The sequence below is a fragment of the Moschus berezovskii genome, chromosome X (genome assembly GCF_049115385.1).
Source record: "Moschus berezovskii isolate FMDL1 chromosome X, NW_MosBer_1.0, whole genome shotgun sequence".
Classification (NCBI taxonomy): Eukaryota; Metazoa; Chordata; class Mammalia; order Artiodactyla; family Moschidae; genus Moschus; species Moschus berezovskii.
Genome location: NC_142488.1, coordinates 50685616 through 50710173, shown reverse-complemented (window position 1 = coordinate 50710173; position 24558 = coordinate 50685616). Strand labels below are relative to the sequence as shown.

The following is a 24558-nucleotide window of genomic DNA, read 5'->3' as shown; positions in this document are numbered from 1 at the left end:
GCATATGTAAGAAGAACCGGTTTTGCAGTTTCAAAGGAAAACAAAATTTCATTTTAACCAGTTTTCTCTGGAGTCTAAAGAATATCATGGCCATCTTGTGTCAAAAAAGTCATCTTTCCTTTCTTTAGTCATAGTTTCATAGCTAAAATACAGACCAAATAGTACTCAAATTGACTGTAATAACAGGGGCAGAAACAAACTTGCTAGAGTTGGGAAGGAGTGGGGGAAGCTAGTTTCCCCCTCTCCTCTAAGGGCTCCCTGGTAGCTCAGCGGGTAAGGAATCTGCCTGCTATGCGGGAGACCTAGGTTCGATCCCTGAATTGGGAAGATCCCCTGGAGAAGGGAATGGCTACCCACTCCAGTATTCTGGCCTGGAGAATTCCATGGACTGTGTAGTCCATGGGGTTGCAAAGAGTCAGACACAACTGAGCGACTTTCATTCACTTTCACTTCCTGAGAGATAGGGGAAGTTAGAAAGGGATTAGCTGATGGAGAAGGAGACAGAGGCAGATGGGGATGGGGTGTAAGGCAGCAACAGGACAGGAGAAAATAAAGGACAACAGCAACAGGACAAAAGAAAGGAGAGAGAAGCTGTGGGCCGACTCAAGGGAGAGCCAACTTAAAAAGTGAAGATTTGATCAACTAAAATATAATTTTGGCATTGTAACATGGACTATCATCCTCACAAATTGCATAATTCTTTTTCCAACTCTAACTTTTCTTCAATTTTCAATTAGCTTTATGTACCTTCCCTTAGGCAGAGAGGAGGATCCAGCCTCTCACCTAGCGCAGCACATTCTTAACCTTTCTCAATCACCACATTCTTAACCTTTCTCAATCAGCACAAGCCACAAACATTTAATAACTTTTAAAGGTTCAACCTGCTTTAATTCAAAGTTCCAATTCTCACACAATTCAATGAATACATCCTATTCATTAGCTAAAGAGCAATTATCTGGGAATAAAAACTTCATCAACCTTCATCTCATCCTTCTTAAAGAATGGCATTTTGTCTCACAAATCTTGCTCACAGCGCCAATTAATGCTTTGCTGAAAGTTTTTGCTTTCACCTCAGGTTCAAAGAATTTGTTAACAAAATGAGCCACTCATTATATACAAATAAATAATACAAATATTTATTAGAGAATTATCTAGCTTACTTTGAATATATTAAAAGAAAAGAGAAATAGAAAGAACAGAGGATACCTCACCAAATTGGGTTTGACCAACATTCAGACTTAAGCAGCACTGGGAAGCCCCGAGTCACAGGACATCTGGAGTCCCAGTTGGGAAAGGGTCCCAGGCAGTGTGTCCGCTCAGTGGGTGAGACTTCCCAAGCTGAAAAATTCTTAGAGATGGGAATACCAGACCACCTTACCTGCCTCCTGAGAAATCTGTATGCAGGTCAAGAGGCAACAGTTAGATCCAGACATGGAACAATGGACTGGTTCCAAATTGGGAAAGGAGTACGTCAAGGCTGTATATTGTCACTCTACTTATTTAACTTATTTTTCTTTAGAGGAAAAAATATATAACTCACTCTCTGGCATATTTGTTTATTGTCTTACTTCTTCATTAGAATATCAGGTTCTTGATGGCAGGGCTTTGTGTCTGATACGTTAACTGCTGCATCCTCAAACTCGAACACAGTAGGTATTCAATAAATGTTTTTTTGAATGAGTGAACAAAGCAGGAGGGTGTAAGGAGGAGTGGTTCCCGTGGGACCTGAAGAAGCTATGTCTACCCCAAGTCATTCACATTAGCACACACACACACACATATGCATGCTTGCAGACATGCATCATATTGTGTCTGCAATTCAAAAAGTTTGGGCTGCCAGTTTCCATCTTGTGAATATTAAAATAATTGACTGAAGTATAGGATAGATACTGTTTGACACTTTACTATGTATGTTTTAAGATTCTTTATAGTGTCAGCACCTTTGTAGCCCAAGTCCATGGGCACAGACTTGTCCTGAGTCAAGCAAGTTGGTAGTGAGGAGAATGCCCAGCATGGGGGTCTATGAGTTCTCTCAGTAAAAGAAAAGATGTATCATAGAATTTGGGCTTGTGTTAAGTGGTTTGGGAACAGTTTAAGGAAGTGATGTTTTAGTCTAGATTCAGTATTATCCAGAAGTGGGGGAGGCGGTAAGTATATAATTGGGTATGCTAATACATCTCTATAGAGAGGGCAGACTAGAGACTGAAACTGTTTAATTGGTTAAAAAAAAAAACAGCCACTCATATTAATCAGGATAGGGGATGTTTGGTTAACTTTTGTGGTTTATATTTTGTCTGTGTTCAGATATGATTAGGGAGTGGTCTCAGTTTTGTCTTAATCTGTCGCAGTCACAGAGTGGCCTCGTCTGATGTTGATGTTCCGTGTTTATGTTCAACAGAACACCAAGTCCTGACTGTGAACACCAGGCCAGCTCTCAGAAGTCAGGGGCTGTTTTTTCTCTTTCTCAGTAGGTATTATAAAATCACACATTAGAAAGGTGGTGCCAGTTTCTCAGCAGTATATAACAGCACCTGTTTCTTCACATTCTCTCTCACTTATGTTAATACATACACAAACACATGCACATGTATATATTTCAGTTATACATATACACATATAATTTTTCAGATTATTTTCCATTATACGTTATTACAATATACTGACTATAGTTCTCTGTGTTGGGTATCTATTGTTTTTTTTTTTTTAACAAATTAGAAATCAAGCATTCTGTTGCAAATCGGGAAAGGAGTATGTCAAGGCTGTACCCTGCTTATTTAACTTATATGCAGAGTACATCATGAAAAATACTGGACTGGATGAAGCACAGCTGGAATCAAGATTGCCAGCAGAAATTTCAGTAACCTCAGATATGCAGATGAAATCACCCTTATGGCAGAAAGTGAAGAAGAACTAAAGAGCCTCTTGATGAAAGTGAAAGAGGAGAGTGAAACAGTTGGCTTAAAACCCAACATTCAGAAACCTAAGATCATGGCATCCGGTCCCATCATTTCATGGCAAATAGATGGGGAAACACTGGAAACAGTGAAAAACTTCATTTTTTGGGCTCCAAAATCACTGCAGATGGTGACTGCAGCCATGAAGTGAAAAGAAGCTTGCTCCTTGGAAGAAAAGTTAATGACCAACTTAGACAGCATATTAAAAAGCAGAGACGTTACTTTGCCAACAAAGGTCCATCCTGTCAAAGCTATGGTTTTTCCAGTAGTCATGTATGGATGTGAGAGTTGGGCTATAAAGAAAGCTGAGTGCCGAAGAATTGATGCTTTTGAACTGTGGTGTTGGAGAAGACTCTTGAGAGTCCCTTGGACAGCAAGGAGATCCAACCAGTCCATCCTAAAGGAAATCAGTTCTGAATATTCATTGGAAGGACTGATGCTGAAGCTGAAACTCCAGTTCTTTGGCTACCTGATGCAAAGAACTGACTCATTTGAAAAGACCCTGATGCTGGGAGGGATTGAGGGCAGGAGGAGAAGGGGACGACAGAGGATGAGATGGTTGGATGGCATCACTGACTCAATGGACATGGGTTTGGGTGGACTCTGGGAGTTGGTGATGGACAGGGAGGCCTGGCGTGCTGCAGTTCATGGGGTCACAAAGAGTCAGACACGACTGAATGACTGAACTGAACTTGCTGGGTAGAGTATTCTTGGTTGTAGGTTCTTCCCTTTTATCACTTTAAATATGTCATGCCATTACCTTCTGGTTTGTAGAGTTTCTATTGAAAAGTCAGCTGATAACCTTATGGAAATTCCCTTGTATCTTATTTGCCATTTTCCCCTTGTTGCTTTTAATATTTTACCCTCCTTGGATTTATCCTGACTGGGACTCTGTGCTTCCTGGACTTGGTTGACTATTTCCTTTCCCATGTTAGGGAAGTTTTCAGCTATTATCTCTTCAAATATTTTTCTCAGGTCCTTTCTCTTCTCCTTCTGGGACCCCTGTGATGCAAATATTGGTGCATTTAATGTTGTCCCAGAGGTCTCTTGGGCTGTTTTCATTTTTTTTTTTCTATATTCTGTTCTGTGGCAGTGATTTCCACCATCCTCTCCTCCAGGTCATGTATCCGTTCTTCTGCCTCAGTTATTCTACTATTGATTCCTTCTAGTGTATTGTTCATCTCTGTTTTTCCTTTAATTCTTCTAGGTCTTTGGTAAACATTTCTTGCATCTTCTCCATTCTGTTTCTGGATCATCTTCACTATCATTATTCTGAATTCTTTTTCTGGGAGGTTGTCTATCTCCACTTCATTTAGTTGTTTTTCTGGGGTTTTATCTTGTCCCTTCATCTGGGACATAACTGTTTGCTTTTTCACTCTGATTAACTTTCTGTATTGTGGTTTTTGTTCTAGCTGCTGTGGGACTGTGGTTCTTCTTGCTTCTTGTCTGCCCTCTGGTGGAGGAGCCTAAGAAGCTTGAGTAAACTTCCTGATGGGAGGGACTGGGTGGGAAAAACTGGGTCTTGCTCTAGTGGGCAGGGCCTTGCTCAGTAAAACTTTAATCTAGTTATTTGCTGTTGGGTGGGGCTGTGCTCCCTCCCTGTTTGTTTGGCCTGAGGTGACCCAGCCCTGGGGTCTGATGGGCTCTATGGTAGGGTTGCATCCATGAAATTAAAAGATGCTTACTCCTTGGAAGGAAAGTCATGACCAACCTAGATAGCATATTCAAAAGCAGAGACATTACTTTGCCAACAAAGGTCCGTCTAGTCAAGGCTATGGTTTTTCCCGTGGTCATGTGTGGATGTGAGAGTTGAACTGTGAAGAAAGCTGATCGCCGAAGAATTGATGCTCTTGAACTGTGGTGCTGGAGAAGACTCTTGAGAGTCCCTTGGACTACAAGGAGATCCAACCAGTCCATTCTAAAGGAGATCAATCCTGGGTGTTCATTGGAAGGACTGATGCTAAAGCTGAAACTGCAATACTTTGGCCACCTCATGCGACGAGTTGACTCACTGGAAAAGACTCTGATGCTGGGAGGGATTGGGGGCGGGAGGAGAAGGTGGCGACAGAGAATGAGATGGCTGGATGGCATCACCAGCTCGATGGACACGAGTTTGAGTGAACTCCGGGAGTTGGTGATGGACAGGGAGACCTGGCGTGCTGTGATTCATGGGGTCGCAGAGTTGGATACGACTGAGCGACTGAACTGAACTGATGATAGGGTTAATGGCAACCTCTGAGAGAACTTATGCCAAGGAGTATCTTCCAGGACTGCTGCTTCCAGTGCCCCTATCCCTATGGTGAGCCCCCGCCAACCCACACCTCCACAGGAGACCTTCCAACACTAGCAGATAGGTCTGGTTCAGTCTCCTGTGGGATCATGTCTCCTTCCCCCTGGGTCTTGGTGGGTGCAAGACTTTGTGCCCTCCAAGAGTGAAGTCTGTGGAAGTCCTATAATCAAATCCTGCTGATCTTCAAGGTCAGATTCCCTGGGGATTCCTAGTCCCTTTGTTGGATCTCCAGGCTAGGAAACCTGACATGAGGCTCAGAACCTTCACAACAGTTGGAGAACTTCTTTGGTATTATTGTTCTCTAGTTTGTGGGTCACTCACCTGGCAGGTATGGGATTTGGTTTTATTGTGATTGCATCTCTCCTACTATCTTGTTGTGGCTTCTTGTCTTTGGACATGGGGTATCTTATTTTTGGTGGGTTCTAGTTTCCTTGTGTTGATGGTTATTGAACAGCTAGTTGCAATTTTGGTGCTCTCACAGGAGGAGATGAGCACATATCCTTCTACTCCGCCATCTTGAACTGGAAGCCTACATTCTGGTGTCTGATCTTGGCTCAGATTCTTTGTGTCTCAGCACAAAGAATTCAGCGAGAGACAAAGTGATAGGTAAGAAATGGAATTATTTAGAGAGAAACACGTTCCACAGACAGTGTGGGCCTTCTCAGAAGGCGAGAGTCACACTTGTATGTATTTCAATTTGAGAAGCGGTTTTTATTGTGCTTTCATTAGTGTCTTCGTTGCAGAGATAATAATTATCATAGAAACAAAAACAATTATATATGCTGAGTGCTCATTTGTATTTCTTCTTTTGTGAATTGCCTTTTCATATCCTTGGATGTTTTTCTGTTTGGCAGTTTGTCTTAGTGATTTGTAAATTATATATATATATATATATATAGTGTCATAGATGGTTAGAGATGTATTTTTTTTCCTAGATTGCCATTGCTTTTTAATTGTTTGTGGTGTTGCCAACATTTTAATAGTCAAATGTCAGTCTTTTCCATTACTAATGTCTTTTTTAGTTTTTTGTTAGATTTTCTATGTTCCAGATTAGTTGTTATTTTCCCCCCAAAAATATGAGTTCATGTTTTTTTTAAATTTATTTAATTGGAGAATGAGATGGCTGGATGGCATCACCGACTCGATGGACATGAGTTTGAGTGAACTCTGGGAGTTGGTGATGGACAGGGAGGCCTGGCGTGCTGTGATTCATGGGGTCGCAAAGAGTCGGACACGACTGAGCGACTGAACTGAACTGAACTGAATTACTTTACATTACTGTATTGGTTTTCATGCTTGAATCTTCCACTTGGAATTTTAGTGTGACACGCCAACTTTCTATTTCTCCCCTTTCCAATACTTAGGCAAGTTTCCCAAATTTAACACTGACAAAACTATTTCTTCCCCAACTGCCTCTTGGTGCTTCATTTTGTCTTTATAGTAGACCACAGCACACAACATTCATGGCTTGAAGCCATTCTTTGTCAAATCTGCTCATTTCAACTCCCACCTTGCTTAGCATGTCAGCAAAGTCTTAAGGCCAGCTATACTTGTTTTTTTATGCAAATAAACACAGTAAGCCAGCTCTAGTTGCCTCTTTTTATGCCTCTCACAAGAGTTTTGCAGCTTTCTTTTTCATGAGTCCCAAACACTGCTTAAAGTTATTCCAAGTATTCTTTTTTACTATTATGAAGGGAATCTATTTCGTTGTTTTCTAACTGGTCATTGCTTGTATTTGAGAAAATGTTTATTCCTGCTACCCCTGCCTATAGTCTCTTTGTGTACCCAATGCCCTCTATACTTTCCCAACACCTGCTTTCCTTTCCCTAGTTTTAAAGTAGAGACTTTACAGTGTTGTCAGCACATGGTAAGTGCCAATAAAAATGTTTATGTTGGGTAATTGTTTCTCCAGCCAAGACATATGTCTCATAAGTATAGAGACATACATCCCAATTTATCTGGCTTTGTTTGCACTGTGGCCCAGCATAATTTTCTTTTTTGTGTGTGTCTGTGCTGTGTGGCATATGGGATCTTAGTTCCCCACCCAGGAATCAAACCCATGCCCCTGAAATGGAAGCATGAAGTTTTAACCACTGAGTCTCCAGGGAAATCCCACAGCCTAATTATTAACAGCACTCTTTTTACTTGAAAACCCAACATTGAATATCTGTAAGGTTTATCTGTATTTTTTCTCTAGTTGTGGTCAGTTGGGGCTACTTTCTAGTTGTGGTGCCTGGCTTCTTGTTGCAATGTTTTCTCTTGTTGTGGAGCATGGGCTCTAGGGTGTGTGGGCTCAGTGGTTGAGGCTCCTGGGCTCTAGAGCACAGACTCAGTAGTTGAGGCACATGGGCTGAGTTGCTTCTTGGCATGTGGGATCCTCCCAGAAGGGATGGAACCTGTTTCTCCTGCATTGGCAGACAGATTCTTCACCACTGAACCACCAGGGAAGCCCAAGAGGACTATTTTAATAAGGTGAAAACCAGTAATTATCACACACACATCAGTGAAGGGAATTATTAGGGGCAAGAGACATGTTTAATTATATCATGAAAGCAGCTGTTAGCCTTCACATAGACTTAGGCCTGTTGTTGAGTTCCCTGATACCTACTTCAAATGCATTGTGAAATTTAATAAATTGTCCATCTCAAAAAACTTTTTAAGAAATATCTCAGGTGTAGAAAAGTTATAAGTATTATAACATTATGAGGAATACCTTATATTGACCTCTTAGGAACCAGAGATCAAATTGCCAACATCCGTTAGATCATCAAAAAAGCAAGAGAATTCCAGAAAAACATCTTCTGCTTTATTGATTACGCCAAAGCCTTTGTGTAGGTCACAACAAACTGTGGAAAATTCTTCAAGAGATGGGAATACCAGACCACATTATCTGCCTCCTGAGAAATCTATATGCAGGTCAAGAAGCAACAGTTAGAACCGGACATGGAATACAGACTGGTTCCAAATTGGGAAAGAAGTACGTCAAGGCTGTATATTGTCACCCTGCTTATTTAACTTATATGCAGAGTACATCATGTGAAATGCCAGGCTGGATAAAGCACAAGTTGGAATCAAGATTGCTGGGAGAAATATCAATAACCTCAGATATGCAGATGACACCACCCTTATGGCAGAAAGTGAAGAACTAAAGAGCCTCTTGATGAAAGTGAAAGAAGAGAGTGAAAAAGCTGATTTAAAACTCAACATTCAGAAAACTAAGATCATGGCATCTGGTCCCATCACTTCATGGTAAATAGATGGGGAAACGGTGACAAACTTTATTTTCTTGGGCTCCAAAATCACTGCAGGTGACTGCAGCCATGAAATTAAAAGACACTTGCTCCCTGCAAGAAAAGCTATGACCAACCTAGACCACATATTAAAAAACAGACATTACTTTGCTGAGAAAGGTCCATCTAGTCAAAGCTATGGCTTTTCCAGTAGTCATGTATGTATGTGAGAGTTGGACTATAAAGAACACTGAACGGTGAAGAACTGCTTTTGAACTGTGGTGGTGAAGACTCTTGAGAGTACCTTGGACAGCAAGGAGATCCAACCAGTCCATCCTAAAGGAAATCAGTCCTGAATATTCATTGGAAGGACTGATGCTGAAGCTAGAACTCCAATACTTTGGCCACCTGATGTGAAGAATTGACTCATTTGAAAAGACCCTGATGCTGGGAAAGATTGAAGGCAGGAGGGGGGGACAACAGAGGATGAGATGGTTGGATGGCATCACCAACTCAATGGAAATGAGTATGAGTAAGCTCTAGGAGTTGGTGGACAGAGAAGTTGGTGGCCATTAGAGTTGCTGATGGATCGAGAAGCCTGGCATGTTGCAGTCCATGGGGTTGCAGAGTTGGACACGACTGAGTGACTGAACTGACTGAAGGAATACCTAGCACCACCAAGCTAAGAAATAAAAACATTTAGTTGAAGCCCTCTGCATAATACACCTCTTCCCAGCTGCATCGCCTTTTGTCCCCCACAGCTTATCCTGAACATCATGCAGTATTGTCAAACTTATGCATGGGCTTCCACACATGTGGATATGGCTTTTCATATTCTTGGTACACATGCATAAATATTGTTTTTAAAGTTTTAAACAGGCAGGTCTCATACTTTTTTGCCTATCTTTGAGATTGTGTGCATTGATATATGTGGATACATTTTTACTATTGTATAGCAATTTACTATATTATTTATTTATACTTGTTGGACAACAAGGGCTTCCCTTGTGGCTCAGCCAATAATCAACCTGCAATGCAGGAGACCTCCCGCAATGCCAGAGACCCATATTGGATCACTGGGTCGTGAAGATCTCTGGACAGAGGAGCCTGGACTCACAGAGTCAGACACAAATACTTACATGGTCTATTTTGTTCATTATAACCAGGCCTCTTGCTGGACTCACTTAAGCTCTAACTTTGATTCTCTTGGTTTAGCAAAACAGTTTCTCTTCAACAGCTGTACTTTGTTTCCTGACTTATGGAATGGTTAGAACTTGCAGAACCGTGTTAGTGCCAACTGACCACTTTATGCTTGCTGGACTCACTTAAGCTCTAATAACTTTTGATTCTCTTGGTTTAGCAAAATAGTTTCTCTTCAATAGCTGTACCTTGTTTCCTGCTTTATGAAAATGGTTAGAACTTGCAGAACCATGTTGGTGACAACTGACCACTTTATGCTTGCAGTGTGACGTTGGCTGTTAGTCTGAGGCTACCTTATCAAGGTAGTATCTTTACCTTTAGAAGTTACCATCTACTGTCAAAAGTTTTTTCCGACACTGAGATGAATATCACACCATAAGCATATCCACAAGACAAATCATACTCAGTCACATTAGGTTCTTGTGGTATGTCATTGAGTTCGGTTCGGTTCAGTCGCTCAGTTGTGTCCGACTCTTTGCGACCCCGTGGACTGTAGCCTACCAGGCTTCTCCATCCATGGGATTCTCCAGGCAAGAATATTGGAGTGGGTTACTGTTTCCTTCTCCGGGGATCTTCCCGACCCAGGGATCGAACCCGGGTCTCCCACATTGGAGGCAGACGCTTTAACCTCTGAGCCACCAGGGAAGCCCCATGTCATTGAGTTAGATTCATTTATTTCCTTCAGGTTTATCCTGTCTGTACTCCCAACTTCCACACCCAACTCCCAACCCTTGCATCCCTTTCAAATTTAAATGGTCAGTTTCATTTTACTTTTTTTTTGAATCAGTTCCTAAGTATATTGATCAATTCTACTGTATTTATGCTCATCCACTCATTTTAAAGCCCTGCTGGACTCCCAGTCTCATCTCAGGCCACTATTCTTCAGTCAAGCCTTGCCCTAGCAACTGAACTCCTGCTATGTTGACCCTGATTACCCTGTCCTCCTTAATCTTCACTCTCACACAGCCTTATGATTCAACCCAAGTGCCACCAACAACAGAAAGCCTTTCCTGATCTCCCAGGTGAGACCAGACACTTGCTCTGCGTACCCAGAGATCCCCCTTCCAACATCTGGACACAGAACTGATCTGTCTCCTCCTCTTGACTAGAAGCTCGATAGGAGGGTGGAGGATTGATTCATCTGTCCTCTCAGTAGTCAGGAGGGCCAGGAACAGACAAGTGTGAATGCTCGAAGGAAAAAAAAAAAGACTAGCAGCTATCTGCATCAAGACCAAGGGATCAGGTTAAGAACACACACACTACTGCTTTCCTAGATCCACACTCTGGGACATGGTCAAGAGAAAAAATTTTAAGTAGAGCCTTAGAGGATGGTGGCTTAGAGGTTAAAGCGTCTGCCTCCAATGCGGAAGACCCGGGTTCGATCCCTGGGTTGGGAAGATCCCCTGGAGAAGGAAATGGTAACCCACTCCAGTATTCTTGCCTGGAGAATCCCATGGACGGAGAAGCCTGGTAGGCTACAGTCCATGGGGTCGCAAAGAGTCGGACACGACTGAGAGACTGCACTGAACTGAACTGAACTTAGAGGATGAGAAAAACTACACAAAGCCAGTACCGCTGAATTTACTAAACTTTTATTACTTTTATCTTTGAAGGCTGGAACCATCAAAGTTCTTAGTGCTGAATGGAGTAAAAAAACCCCACAAGAGACTACTGGTCGATCTGTGAATAGATCTGACAAGAAAATGCAAAACAAAACCAAAAAGGATGCAAAGACTGTTCTGGGGAGCCAGTCAAATTATTTATTAAAATTTGTTAGAAGTAAACTAAAACATTAATAAATGAAATAAAAATTTTAAACTGAGCTCCACACTTGAAACTGTTACAAAGGCTCAGGATATAGAACCTTCGGTTGGGTTTAGAGAATTCTCTTAACAACCTGCTGGTTTGTTCCCCTAGAGCAAGGCGGTGCTTTGTCCTTAGCTACAATCTCTAACACCATCACCACTCCCAAGTGTAGATGCCATTCTGAAAAAGATCCCCTCAGTTCCTGATGACCCTGAAGAAGGAGGATGCACCAGTGTGGTAACAGAAATGGCTTTCTGGAGAGTCCATTTGGATTTTTTCTCCAGCCATCTAGCATGTGTTCAAGAGGTGCTTATTTCTTTTTAAACTTGAAAAAAACTCCATTGTGAAAAGTGAGTTATGAAGAGTGCTCTTTATTTGAAACCTCCACAACACAGACGCCAATCTTGTCTCGCATTGAATCATTAGCTGTGCACATCAACACATTCCAAGCACAAATTAAGAATTGCAAACAGAACAAAAAAATATATATATATATAATTTTTTCCCCTATCCAAAGGTTTCAAGTCTCAATGCAGCAAATCCTTCTGAACACAGAATCTGAGGAGCACACTGTTCAAACAGTTGGGACAAACGGGTCCCTGTAAAGGCTATTGCCTTTTTAACACATGGGGTGGGGGATCATGGACGGCATGGAATGGGGAGAGGAGGTGAGGAAAAGGGAGCCGGTAGAGAGGATGAGCAGCAAAGGGGGAACGGGTATGCGCTGGGGCAGCTGGGACACACACATGGTGAGTTGGTGGATTTCATTTATTGGTTTCTGACATTTCTTTCTGGTTCTTTTTTGTTTTCATTTTCCCCTTTCCCAGGTCCAACAATGGTAAAAAAAAAAACAAACCCTACAGTAGTGGGCATGGCCCTTTTAGGCCAGCCCAAAGCCTTCAGAGCACTCCTGGATGGCCAATAGTAGCATGTGGCGGAGCTTCTCAAAGCTCTCATAGGCAGGCAGGTCCAGCTGATTAAAACTAGGGAAAGAAGATACATCAATTAGTGACAAAAGATGATAACCAAATCCCTGTGTTCCCATGGTGCTCACCTGATTTCTGCCTGTATACTCCCAATCTTGTCCTAGCCTTTTCTGCCCTTCTCAAATCTGGCCCCACTACTGGCTACCAGGCACCTAAAATATAACTTGACCCTATCACTCCTCCTTAAATCCCATGGCCCAACCATGGTATAAATACCACCTCCCAAATACCATACCCCTTGGAGCCCAAAAGCTCCAAGGAGGTATTCAGGGTCACTGGTCACCTCTGCTGAGTTCTTTAGCATTCTGCTCCCTGCAACTTCTTGCTCTGACCATGCTAAGCCCTGGAATACACCTTGTTCTCACAGGGAAGTTTTCACCTGCAATGTCTCCCCAGCCCCACTGTGAATCTGGGTCAGCTTCTCATCTCAAACACCATCATCTCCACAAAAAACACCAAACTGTGAGCTACCCTTAGGTCAGGGTAGCTGAAGCTAGATTTGGGTTCTTGACTACTCCTGACCATGGTAGGGGCACAGAAGTGGCAAATACACAAGTTCAATCCAAATGCTGAAAAGAACAAACCCTTCCTCTTACCATGTGTGAGCTGAAGGCAGGCGGTCTGTGGACCTGTCATCTCGATGGATTTGAAACTTCTGAATGCCATTCATGCCTTCAAGGGCAGCAAAACCTTGCAGGGGCACCTTGGAAGTACCTGTGACAAACTGGAGGAACTTGGCACGGTCAGCTTGATCAAAAGAACGCAATGCTCTCCAGAACCACTGGATCTATAGGAATGAATACAAGAAGACAGCATTAGGTAGAGAGCTCCTGGAAGAAAGGGGGATGGGATATGGAATGTTAGGAAAGTCCCTTCTGTGGGACAGGTTTCAGTTCTTCCATTCACATGATGACATCACCTGAAAGAGTGAAGAGTTAGGTTCAGGTAAGCTATCACTTGAGTACCGGTTTATTTGGTTGTTATACAAACCAACACTGCTTAAGGATACAGGGAGGGATGCCAGCATCAGCTCACCTGAATAGAGTTGGACTGGTACTTGTGATATTCAGTGTTAGATTTCAAATCGTCAATGTCGATTGTGGGCAGTCCTGATATGAGCAGCTCTAACTCCTGCTCAGTGAAGATGGAAATGAGGCGCTTTGGAATGATCTCATAGAAACCTTCTAAGAAAGCTGCCAGCTGTTTGCGGATGGCTCCTAGGGAAAGAACCAACAAGCCACGTGGCATCTGAACTTGTACAACTGTCAGAGGTCAGAGATCCGTAATCCAGCAGGATGCTGACTGATCTGCCTACCTCACCCATCATTGTTTCTAGGCCCCTGTATGAGGGTGGACGAAGGGAAATAATTTTTGGTCAGGTTTTTGGACTCCTTTTATGCAAGGCATTTGTGGCTGGCATAGGGGAAAAGAAGAAACAATGTCTGTGTAATGAGTGAGGCCTGACCTTGTCCCATATTGAACAGCTAGGGGGGGTCTAAGGGACATTTCCCCTACCTGTCATTCTCATCTGGCACACCAGGTGTACATATTCCTTCTTATTTTCCTCTGTTACCAAGATGTTGGCCCCATTGGGTTTGAGGTCACGAACTTCACAGACTCCAAACTCTTGGACCTAGAATACCCAAAATGCCAATAATATGAATCAGGCTTGGTCTAGGATAGGACTAACATAGATACCTGGAAACACACCCTAAACTCTCTGCTGTATCCTGGGCAAAGAAATGAAGCAAGGTCATAAAAAAAACCAGTGACTATTCTCATGAGCTCATGAATCCCTAAATGGAAAAGGCCAAGGGTTTAGTCCTAAAACATACTGTCAATAGTAAAAGGGAAAAGGGCATGGATAATATAACGTAATAGAAAAAATCTTTATGTAAAGCAATTTTGGGGAAGCGCAACCTTGAGATTTTTTTATCTATCTTTATTTGCACAATTTTTCTACAATGAAGTATCTTTGGGAATGATGAATAGTGTACTAGAGTATTTTTTTTCCAAAATATAGGGGAAACTAGTATTGTTTTACAAATTCTGGTTTTTCTATTTGTGCTGTCTCATACAAATACTCACTGCTCTCTGACAGATAGGGAACAAGGCATGAGATTTTAAGACATCAAGATGCTTCCTTAGAAGTATTAAGAGGTTATCCAATGTCAGTTCAAGAACAATCCCATAATGGGTTTCCTAAACTATTGGGGTATGCCACAGTCAGGATCTCCTGACTTACCTCAGTGCTGAAGGTGAGATCATAGCCTAGTGTGGAGACATCGTTTTCTAGCAGATAAACCAGGCCCTGGTAGAAGTGGTAGTCTTCACTCTCCATATCTGTATATCTAGATAAACACAAATAGGGTCATGGATTGGGGTGGCGGAGAGGCAGCTTAGGAATGGGGCACAAGGACCAGATTTCTAGGACTGAGGACAGTCCCAGGGTTGTGCCACATCCTTACCTGACAGACTTGCCCAAAATGTGTTTGTAGAAGGACCGAGTAAAGTAGCACTCCAGGAGGCGGTTATCGTACACAGCTTTGGCCACGATGCGTCCGACAAACTTGAAGTAGCTGAGGTGGTTAGGGTTGCAGTGAGAAGATGGATTGATGGTGTATGTGACCCGATCACCAGGTGAGGTACGGAACAAGGCATACATAGGGTTAAACATCTCCCGAGAGATGATCATATACCACTCCCGCAGGAGCCCTCCAGCATCCTGCCCTTCTTCTCCTTCAAATACTATATACCTGTTTAAGAGAGCAGAAACAGGGATGTGCAGAAAGCCCAGGATAAATTCAATCTTCTGCACAGCATGACCTGAGTTGAGTGACTGAGTGAAGCAGTAGCTGAGGAGTGCAGAGTCAGAGGACAGTGGTAAATGCAGAGTGCCAGGAGAGCCCAGAAGAGAGATGGGGATCTGGGACAGAAAAGGGCATCACTGATGGAAGAGATATTCTGAAGTGTCAGTAAAGGCTCACTGATATCCCAGAAAACACTAATAGGAAAGATATAAAGGCCTAATAAGGCCTTTAAACAGGGAGGAGTCATCAAGTGGTATCAAAAAGAGCTGAGCTGAATTTGATGTCTATTACAATTTGGTGGTGGAAGAGTAGGATTCAGTTTGTCTTAGAAGCTTCTCTGAATTCCTGTGTGACAACATGGATAGTGAGTCCATGCCACAAGGGGAGGAGTTCCTGAGTTCAAGAGCATCATCAAACGACTTCAATAGGTCTATCATCTCACTGGCTCCCATGACACATGATACTGCAAACTGCCAATCTCCTCTAGGTGGCGTCAGAATCACCAGGGAGTGATTACCAATTTGGTGGGGAGTCACTCTTGCAAGTGTGGTCTCCCTCAACCCAGGGTACCATTTGCTCAGCAGGCTTTCCGTTCCTAGTGTAACAATGGAGAAAAGCTCTTTGTGAAGCCATCAGGTGTACCTTTGTAAATTCTACAGACTCTTCTATCTGTATAGATATTGTTGGGTAGCTCAGCCCAAGGGCCAGCTAGCCAACAGAAGACCAGTCTCATGAGACTGGGCGGAGAATATGGACGACAGCTCAGTGAGAGCTAGACTCCTCTTAGGAATTTCTACCAGGGAGGGCAAGCACCTCTCTAAGTTCCCCTGAACATTTGGGCCCCAAGTAAGCCTACACTGCCAAGTAGAAAGGGTCAGAACCACCCCATCCTGTTTTACTCTCTGCTCTGGGTTCTTACAATCGATTCTTCATTTCTTCAGGGGATTTCCGGTGCAGCTCACGATAGGAGTCTTCAAAGACATGATCACGACGAACGTGCACAGCCATGTCTTCTTTCCGGAGTCCCTCGTCCAAACGCTCCAGCTCTTGGCGGAAATATCTTGGGAGGTAGGAAAGAAAGGAAAATAAGATTGGGGTGGCAGAGCAAATTTCTGTTTGCCCAATTAGGATGAAGACCCACAGTGATGTTCCCCTCATCTTCCAGACACTTTGACCTCTGCTCTCCACCTTTTTTTTTTTCCTGGGGAAATGCCCAGTATCCTCAGAAGAGAATGGCAACCCAGTCCAGTATTCCTGCCTGCAGAATCCCATGGACAGAGGAGCCTGGCGGGCTACAGTCCATGGGATTGCAAAGAGTTAGACACGACCAAGTGACTAATACTACTACTACTACTGGGAAAGGTAGGTCATTCACTACCAACTCTAAATTTTCCCCGTGTCCATCAAATAGGGGCCCACAGACATTATGGCATGGAATTTCTGCAATAAGCAGGTAAGCATGTGTAGGTGCACTGAAAAGAAGAGAAGAGTAAACAATGACAGGAGTGTTGTGGAGGCCTTCTTGACCCTTCCAAGCCCTGCTGTAAATATACTATGGCTACCTACACCTCCTGTATTACCCCAAAGGATAGACATGGATTTTAGAATTCATGTGGTTAAACAAAGGCTTGCACTTCTCTGATGAAGAACAGAGACTAGGTTGAAGAGCACCAAGGGATATTTAGGTACAGTGGCACTTGGTGGCAAAGATGAGTCTCTTCCCCCTGCTTAGCACCATTCCAATCCAAGGGCTGCCACCGAGGAAAACTTCTTTCTCTGGAAACATCATCCCTGGAGGATGTTTGGCTCCTTTTTAGGAGGGGAGATATTATTAGAAAGCCCCCTGCCTGCAAACATCCAGGGCACATACTTGCGCTTGACATCGAAGTCGAGGACACGAATGTAGTCTACCAGGACGGCAAAAGGCCCATCAGCAAGGTGGGTGGTGGACTGCCGTAGGATCTGGTTTAACACAGTGCGATGAGTCTCTGAGGGGAGGAAGGACAGCAGGAATCAGCACATCATGGGTCATAGAAGGGACGTAAGTCAATCAGTCAGCAACTCTTCCTTGTTTCAGGGAAAAAAAGTGTGGCACAAAAAGACTCCCAGACCCAGTCCCTAACTCATTAGCCTCACTTTTCAACACACACACACTCACCCTGCAAATCAGCTGACAACAAAATATATGAAATGACCCTGTAGAAAAATGAAGCCTTCTACATTGGGGGCCTAAGAGTTCCCTGTACCTGCAAAGCGAAGAAACTTCTGTGTGTCAGGGGGCAGGCTTGAGGAGATGTGCATAGACGAGGGCTCCCGGGAGAAGAACGGGTCAAGGGAGGAAGGAGTGGCTGGGGTTAAAGGGGCAGGGGAGAGTGGAGGCGGCTCGTCCTTGATGTGTGCCAGCTGGCTCTCACGGGTGTCCCGGACAGGAGGCTTGCTCTCCCGCTCTGTTGCATGGACCAGAAAGAAGGCCTCGACAGCAGGTTGTAGCACTGGGGGTAGGAATGATATAGGACAGTGACATTTTACTTGATAAACTTCAAGATATAAACCTCTCCCCCCTCAGAATCAAACTTCAAAACTGCTAGATGAAAACCTGAAGGAGATACATAATGGTGCCACAGAGGAAGTCAGAGCTTCCAAAGAAAAATGGGATAGACAACCAGTTACAAACATTCCCCTAGTCTAAAGAGTAAATGATAATAGCTACCAAAACAGAAAGCAAATCTTTTTTTCTGATAATGAAGTCAGAGAAAAAATCCTCTCCTTTGAACTCTCATGGAGACCTGAGGGAGAGGAGTAATCTGGAAGGAAGAAAATTAAGCTGGCAGAAAGGGTCCCGGAACAGATCAGTGGGCCTGGGATGTCAGGCCACAACTTACCTAGCACCGCATGCTGGTCATGGGATTCTTCCAGTTCCTTTAGACACTCTCCCAGCATGTCCCATAGCTCATCCAAGTTCAGCTGCTCACTGAGCAGGGGTAACTCAGGTGGCCTCTCCTCCTTCTCTTTCTCCCCCTGTGGAGTTCCATCTGAGCCTAGACGGCACACAGAGGAGAGATTCAGGAAGCTTTTTCTTCATTCAGACCAAATACATAGGCCATTAGAGAGACCAAATAGATTGGTCCACTGGCCACTGAGTAACATCTGAAAGCAAGCTCTAGTCAGTGTATTGAATGGCATTTAAACAGAGTAAAATTAATACAAGAAAAAGTTTGTTTAGTGCTCAATAGCTACATGGAACTAATGGCTACTGCAGGAAAATTCTACCAGACAGTGTTGGTCTTCTCATTGCCTTATCAGCTCCCAGAAGACCTATGGATTATTAAATGATCTTGTTGTTTTTGTTCAGGCATGTCCGACTCTTTGCAACCCCATGGAATGCAGCACACCAGGCGTCCCTGTCCTTCACTATCTTCTGGCGTTTGCTCAAACTCATGTCCATTGAGTCGGTGATGAGTCAATCATCTCATCCTCTGTTGCTCCCTTCTCCTCCTATCCTCAGTCTTTCCCCAGCATCAGGGTCTTTTCCAATTAAATGATCTAATATTTTTTAAAAAAACCAATGTCTGTGATGACACTATCCCACAGGAATCTGTTAAAAGGGTGCCCAAAAACATTCTATATGAAATTAACCTTGAGAAATGCTGCTAATAATAGCATCCACTGTGTTCTAGGACTGCTTTAAGTGTTATACATACACGTTAACTCAATCCTAACTAGGAACATCCTTACTTTAAAAAAAGAAACTGAAAGAGGTCCCAGAGACAGTAAATGGGGAGACAAACATATGCTCTCTCCACACAGTACTGTCACAATGTCTTTAAAAAATATTTATTTTTTAAAAAAATATTTATTTTTGGCCATTGTGGATCTTCATCGCTGTGTGGGCTTTTCTCTAGTTGTGGTGAGTGGGGGCTACTCTCTAGTTGTGGGGGCTACTCTCTAGTTGTGGCGGCTTCTCTTGTTGCAGAGGATGGGCTCTAGAGTGTGAGGGCTCCAGTAGTTGCAGCACCCGGGCTCTAGAGCACAGGCTCAATAATTGTGGTGCGTGGGCTTAGTTGCTGTGTGGCATATGGGATCTTCCTGGGTCAGGGATCGAACCTGTCTCCCCTGCATTGGCAGGCAGATTACCACTAAGCCACCAGGGAGGCACCTGTTGGTTTATTTGGCTCACCCATGTCTTCATTGGGAACACAGTCTTAGCCATTGAACTACCAGGGAAGTCCCGATATCACATATTTCTACTATTATCAGAGGATATGCTCTGAGATATTTTAGCACTTTGAAATTTATTAAGCTAAAGCTCTGGATATGGTTAATTTTGGTAAACGTTCTATATGCATTTCAAAAAGTTTATTTTTGTTACTGGCTGTGGTGTCCTGTATATGTCAGAATTATTAATAGTTGTTCAGATCTTTTATATCCTTAGTAGGTTAGTCACCCAAAGCATGTGGGATCTTCCTGGACCAGGGATTGAAGCTGTGTCCCCTGCATTGGCTGGTGGATTCTTTACCATGGAAGCATCAGGGAAGCCCCATAATTTCTTTATTACTGAAATTGCGGTTGTGTGCTAGGATTCTCCAGTGAGGATCAGGTGGTGATGGTGATTTCAGTTGATTGGTACGGGTCTATCAATATACAGAAACCAGGGTTCACTTAAACAAACAAAAACACTGAGTTTATGTATGTTGAAAGCAGGGGATCAGGTACCCATTCCATTAAGATTGGATCTCCTTTTTGCTGGGCTGGAAATAGGAAGTAGTACTGACCAATGGACTGAGTATCTTGAGCACTGGGAGATGGCTGGTCCACATCCATGGGTGACTCCTCCCTTCGGACAGATGCCTCTGACTGGCTTGACTCCGACTGGATAAAAGGGAGACAAAGTCACATAAAGGGTGCAACTCTGTTTTCCTTAGGGATAGGCTAGAGGCTGTCCTACAGTCTCTCACATATCATTAAGCTTGGAAAGAAGCTTCCCATATAAGTTTCCTTAGCTCTCCAGTACAGAAGAATGGCCTTCCCACCTCCTCTGCTATCTTCCACCCTGAGCTAGCATGCTTTTCCAAAGAGCTCCCTGGATGCCTGCCATTTGCCTCCATTCTGTTCCAGGCCTGAGTCCAGTCAGGCACCAGCCTCCTGGACTTCAAGACTTCTAGGAAGTTTATATGTGTGTGTGTGTGTATAAAGCTCAGATGGGCAAAAGGTAGATTTGCTCTTTGTTCCTTTTTGCTCACGAAAGAGGAAATAACTGGAATGAATTAATGCAATCTTTGATGGGTGGGATTGGCTTTTTAAACCAACAGGCCTAAAGATATCCTTATTTCTTGGATCTTGGGAAGGTAACTTGCATATTGTGTAAGGACAGGCAAACAATGAATGCAATAGTGTATATACAAGATGCTAGGCTTTTCCTATAGTCACTCTATGCTGAGATCCTAACAATGAACTGGCTACCTAGGAACCTGAAGGCTTCCTCCTGAAAGAGCCTGAGTGCCTGGGTGCCAGGGGAATATGAAGAATAGAGGCAGAGACCAGGGTGGAGGGACCAGCCATTGCCAGAAGAGGCTATGTGGAAAGTGTACCAAGCTTGGGAGACTTTCAAGGGCAGGATTCCTGGTATGTCTCTGATGCACTTGCATTGTTCCATGAGACTGAAAAATCTTTATCCCGTATCCCCTCAGGACCTAGACACTTAGCATTATGCAGTTTGCAAAAGCGCCACTATTGACTGGATAGCTGGGAGTGGGGTATGATGGCCAAGCTTTAAACCAAACCAAACCAAACCAAAGAACAGTCAAGAAAGCACCAAGAGAAATTAACTCTGTTGTCCAGAAGCATTCATACAGCCAACTTAATGCAAAAGCATACAAGGTAAGGGCAATGAAATCCCACTGATGATATGGTGGGAGAGGGAGGAGAGACAAATGAATGAGGGGCCACAGGCATCATGCTAACCGTTGCTGCTTGTTGCTGTCTCCGCGCCCTCTGACCCTCACGTACCATTTGTATAATGGCATCAGCCTCAGCCTCCAGCTGCCGAACAGCTGCCTGGATGCTGCTAGCTGAGCCTAAACCGGAGGAACCTGGGAGAAAGAAAAAAGAAGGTTAAGATGTAACCTGTGGAATGAGGGAATGCTCCATTTTCTGTGTCCCATCTCCTGAGCCACCACAAGCATCTTGCTGAGGTCTTTGAGCTTTACGCTCAGTCTCAGAGTGCTTACTGTCAGGCACTAAGAACTACCATTACAGGTAAGGGCAGGGGACATGGGGCTAGGCAGATGGATGGTGGCAGGTGAGAGTTCTATAGGACAGAGGGGAAGGATTTGGCAGGCCATAGCTGAGGTAACATGGCTACAATATTTTAGCCAGGAGTAATCAAGGAAGCAGAGAGGAGACAAACACAGTGAGTTACATCTTGTTCACCAAAAGATCTCTCCCCAATTTCCTTGTCAGATTTCCAGTCCCTTTAATTCCCACTTGCCCTAGTGAAATTTCCTATGTAGACAGCTTGAGTGAGATACAGAATACAGCCACCAACATTTTAAGAAAGTATCATCACTTCCTTTAGAAAAGGTCAAACAGGAAGGAGACATGACATTAAGTCCTGCCCTCCTGGGTCTCTTGTTTTTCCACCACCAAACTTGCCCCTCAACTGGACACCCCAGTTCCATACCTAGCCTGCCTGTCTGCTTGGCCTTCTTGTTAGCACGGCGTGTGTCATCCCGGAGCTGGATGATGACCTGCAGTACCCTCAAGAAGAACTTCTGGGTAGATGTCTTGGATGTCAACATGGACATAGAAGGCAGTTGGAGCTCCCGGCCACCCAGAGGCCGCTTCTGAGATGCCACGATTACCACATTCTCAGCCACGTCAAACCTGGATAGTGTAGAGGTGGCTTGCATATATTGAGAGCATCAAAGCATAAACACCCAGAACAAGCAGGGCTTTCTTATGTCAACCAGAGGGTATGGAATTTCAGAAGGAAATCACACATGTAGGAAAAATAGGGCCATGTGCATATATGACAGAAACAAAATTGGCTCAGAGAGGAGGAAAAAAATAACAACTAGAAAATCAGGAAGAACCACTTTTTATAATGTCCCAGACCCCAACTCCACAGCCAAATGGGCAGCTGCCACCTACCTGCTCTGCATTTTGCCTTTCAGCTTGGTGGTCTGTGGCTGTTCCTCAGGCAGACCATCAGGGGAGAGGGTTTCACACTGGGCTCGCCGCTGCTGTTCCAGATTGTATTCCCGTAGCTCAGCCAGAAGGGTTCCTGGGCAGATAGAGAAGCCAAAAAGTGTTGAGACTTCCCTACTGAAGCAGCTGAAAACCAAAATTTTTCAAGAAACCTTCCCAGGCCATCCTCTTTGCTCAGCTGTACTGAACTTGGGAGTGTACAAGAATTCTGCTCCATTCATTTTACTGTGTACTCATGGATCAGCAAAGGGCCGCTGGTTTACCTGGCTTCAAGGATTTGCTGAATCTACATGAAATGCACCTCAGTGCAGAGGGGAAAAAGTATCTCTTTTGAAGCTTTTATACCTCTCAAACTTCTGAGGTTGTTGTGGTAATCTTGGCAAATTACTCAACCTCTTTCCCAATTTGCTTACCCATTTTAATAATGGGGGCGTGGAAGGAAAGTTATGACCAACCTAGATAGCATATTAAAAAGCAGAGACATTACTTTGCCAACCAAGGTCCGTCTAGTCAAGGCTATGGTTTTTCCAGTGGTTATGTATGGATGTGAGAGTTGGATTGTGAAGAGCTGATCGCCGAAGAATTGATGCTTTTGAACTGTGGTGTTGGAGAAGACTCTTGAGAGTCCCTTGTACTGCAAGGAGATCTAACTAGTCCATTCTAAAGGAGATCAGTCCTGGGTGTTCATTGGAAGGACTGATGCTGAAGCTGAAACTCCAATAGTTTGGCCACCTCATGCGAAGAGTTGACTCACTGGAAAAGACTCTGATGCTGGGAGGGACTGGGGGTAGGAGGAGAAGGGGACGACAGAGAATGAGATGGCTGGATGGCATCACTGACTCGATGGACATGAGTTTGAGTGAACTCCAGGAGTTGGTGATGGACAGGGAGGCCTGGCGTGCTGCGATTCATGGGGTTGCAAAGTCAGACACGACTGAGCGACCGAACTGAACTGAACTGAATATTGCCTAACCTCACAAGGCTGCTTTGAGATTTAGGAGACAACTGTCTAGAATAGTGCCTAGGACACTGCCTGGCCTAAGGGTGCTGAATAAACTGGTGGCAGTCAAGAGGCCTCATCCAGAAGAACTTTGTAATTCTCATGCAGTGAAGAATACCCTAGGTCATATAGCCTAATTGACTCCCATATCACCTCAGCTCCAGCGACATTTGTGAGAAGGAAATAACTACACAAGTAGCTGAGATCTAGGGAGACCCATGAGTGGGATGGAGGTGGGAGAGAACAAAGAGAGTCTCTATGCTGAAAGCAAATCTGACTCTACTCCTTGATTCATAATCACTACACCACCCTGGGTTTTAGTTTTCTAGGTAAAGTGGGAAAAAGACCGAACTAGATGATTTACAAGTGTTCTTAGAATTTATGTACCCTCAAAACTGCACAAAGGCAGAGGGTATTATTCTCTCAATTCCTAAGCCTGAAGGTAGTGTAGGTACATCTCTCAGGTGGTGAACTGCCTCAGCAGGTTCATTATAGGGCTCTTATGAGCGCCTAGATTGGGAAGGCAATGTCAGTCCCATGGGTGCTCATTTTCCTTCACTAAGCAACTGCTGTGTGCCAGGGATTGGGAATATTGAGAGAAGGCCAGCCTTGCTCTCAGAGAACAACTGAACAGAGGAAAACAAATCCTGACAACCTAGTGATATCAGTGCTGTGATAAAAGCATGCTTGGAGGCTGTGCTACAGATGTAGAGTGGATATGATTCAGCCTGGGGATTCAGGAAGGCTTCCATAAAGAGGTGACACTTAAGTGGAAGGTTTCAGAAAGACAGGGTGCTTTATTCTTATTATTACCTATCTGTTTACAAAGCGTATAACCCAGATGGCGGGCTCCATTCAGTAGCAACTTCAAAACAGTGTCCCGGGTCCCAGGGTCCCCCCGAGAGAGCTGCAGTAACACATTTGCTGCATCCTCTAGGCCTTCTTCAGAACAAGAATGGGATGTCAACACCTGGGGGAAAAAGAGGGAAGATTGGGCAAGCCCCAACTTGAGAACTAAAACATTATTCACCCTAGTCAATCCTCTTATCCACCCCGTTGACTCTTTCTCCCCCAAC

At 43.9% G+C, this 24558-nt stretch overlaps 1 protein-coding gene and 1 long non-coding RNA gene across 20 annotated transcripts in view; one reads left to right on the top strand and one right to left on the bottom strand.

Annotated features, from left to right (window-relative positions):
• The window catches only part of LOC148773292 (uncharacterized), a 78731-nt gene extending 67309 nt beyond the window's left edge, over positions 1-11422 (top strand). The window contains exon 3 of one of the 2 annotated variants that reach the window (XR_016036939.1): positions 11288-11422. This is a non-coding gene — a long non-coding RNA (uncharacterized LOC148773292). The remainder of the gene's footprint in view (positions 1-11287) is intronic. The other variant, XR_016036940.1, reaches the window with a different exon arrangement.
• A 413-nt stretch (positions 11423-11835) lies between these two features.
• Positions 11836-24558, bottom strand: part of HUWE1 (HECT, UBA and WWE domain containing E3 ubiquitin protein ligase 1) — a 168051-nt gene continuing 155328 nt past the window's right edge. For 11 of the 18 annotated variants that reach the window (XM_088834059.1, XM_088834063.1, XM_088834061.1 and 8 more), the window contains 16 exons: positions 24296-24452; positions 22426-22558; positions 21956-22158; positions 21238-21365; positions 20049-20145; positions 18159-18314; positions 17523-17768; positions 17147-17264; positions 16196-16336; positions 15794-15871; positions 14935-15222; positions 14712-14817; positions 13982-14099; positions 13502-13683; positions 13063-13253; positions 11836-12463 (listed from right to left, as the gene is read on the bottom strand). In XM_088834059.1, the coding sequence (XP_088690185.1) occupies positions 12361-12463; positions 13063-13253; positions 13502-13683; positions 13982-14099; positions 14712-14817; positions 14935-15222; positions 15794-15871; positions 16196-16336; positions 17147-17264; positions 17523-17768; positions 18159-18314; positions 20049-20145; positions 21238-21365; positions 21956-22158; positions 22426-22558; positions 24296-24452 (2445 nt within the window). In that variant the 3' untranslated portion in view covers positions 11836-12360. The remainder of the gene's footprint in view (positions 12464-13062; positions 13254-13501; positions 13684-13981; positions 14100-14711; positions 14818-14934; positions 15223-15793; positions 15872-16195; positions 16337-17146; positions 17265-17522; positions 17769-18158; positions 18315-20048; positions 20146-21237; positions 21366-21955; positions 22159-22425; positions 22559-24295; positions 24453-24558) is intronic. The other 7 variants (XM_055437963.2, XM_055437971.2, XM_055437974.2 and 4 more) reach the window with 3 other exon arrangements.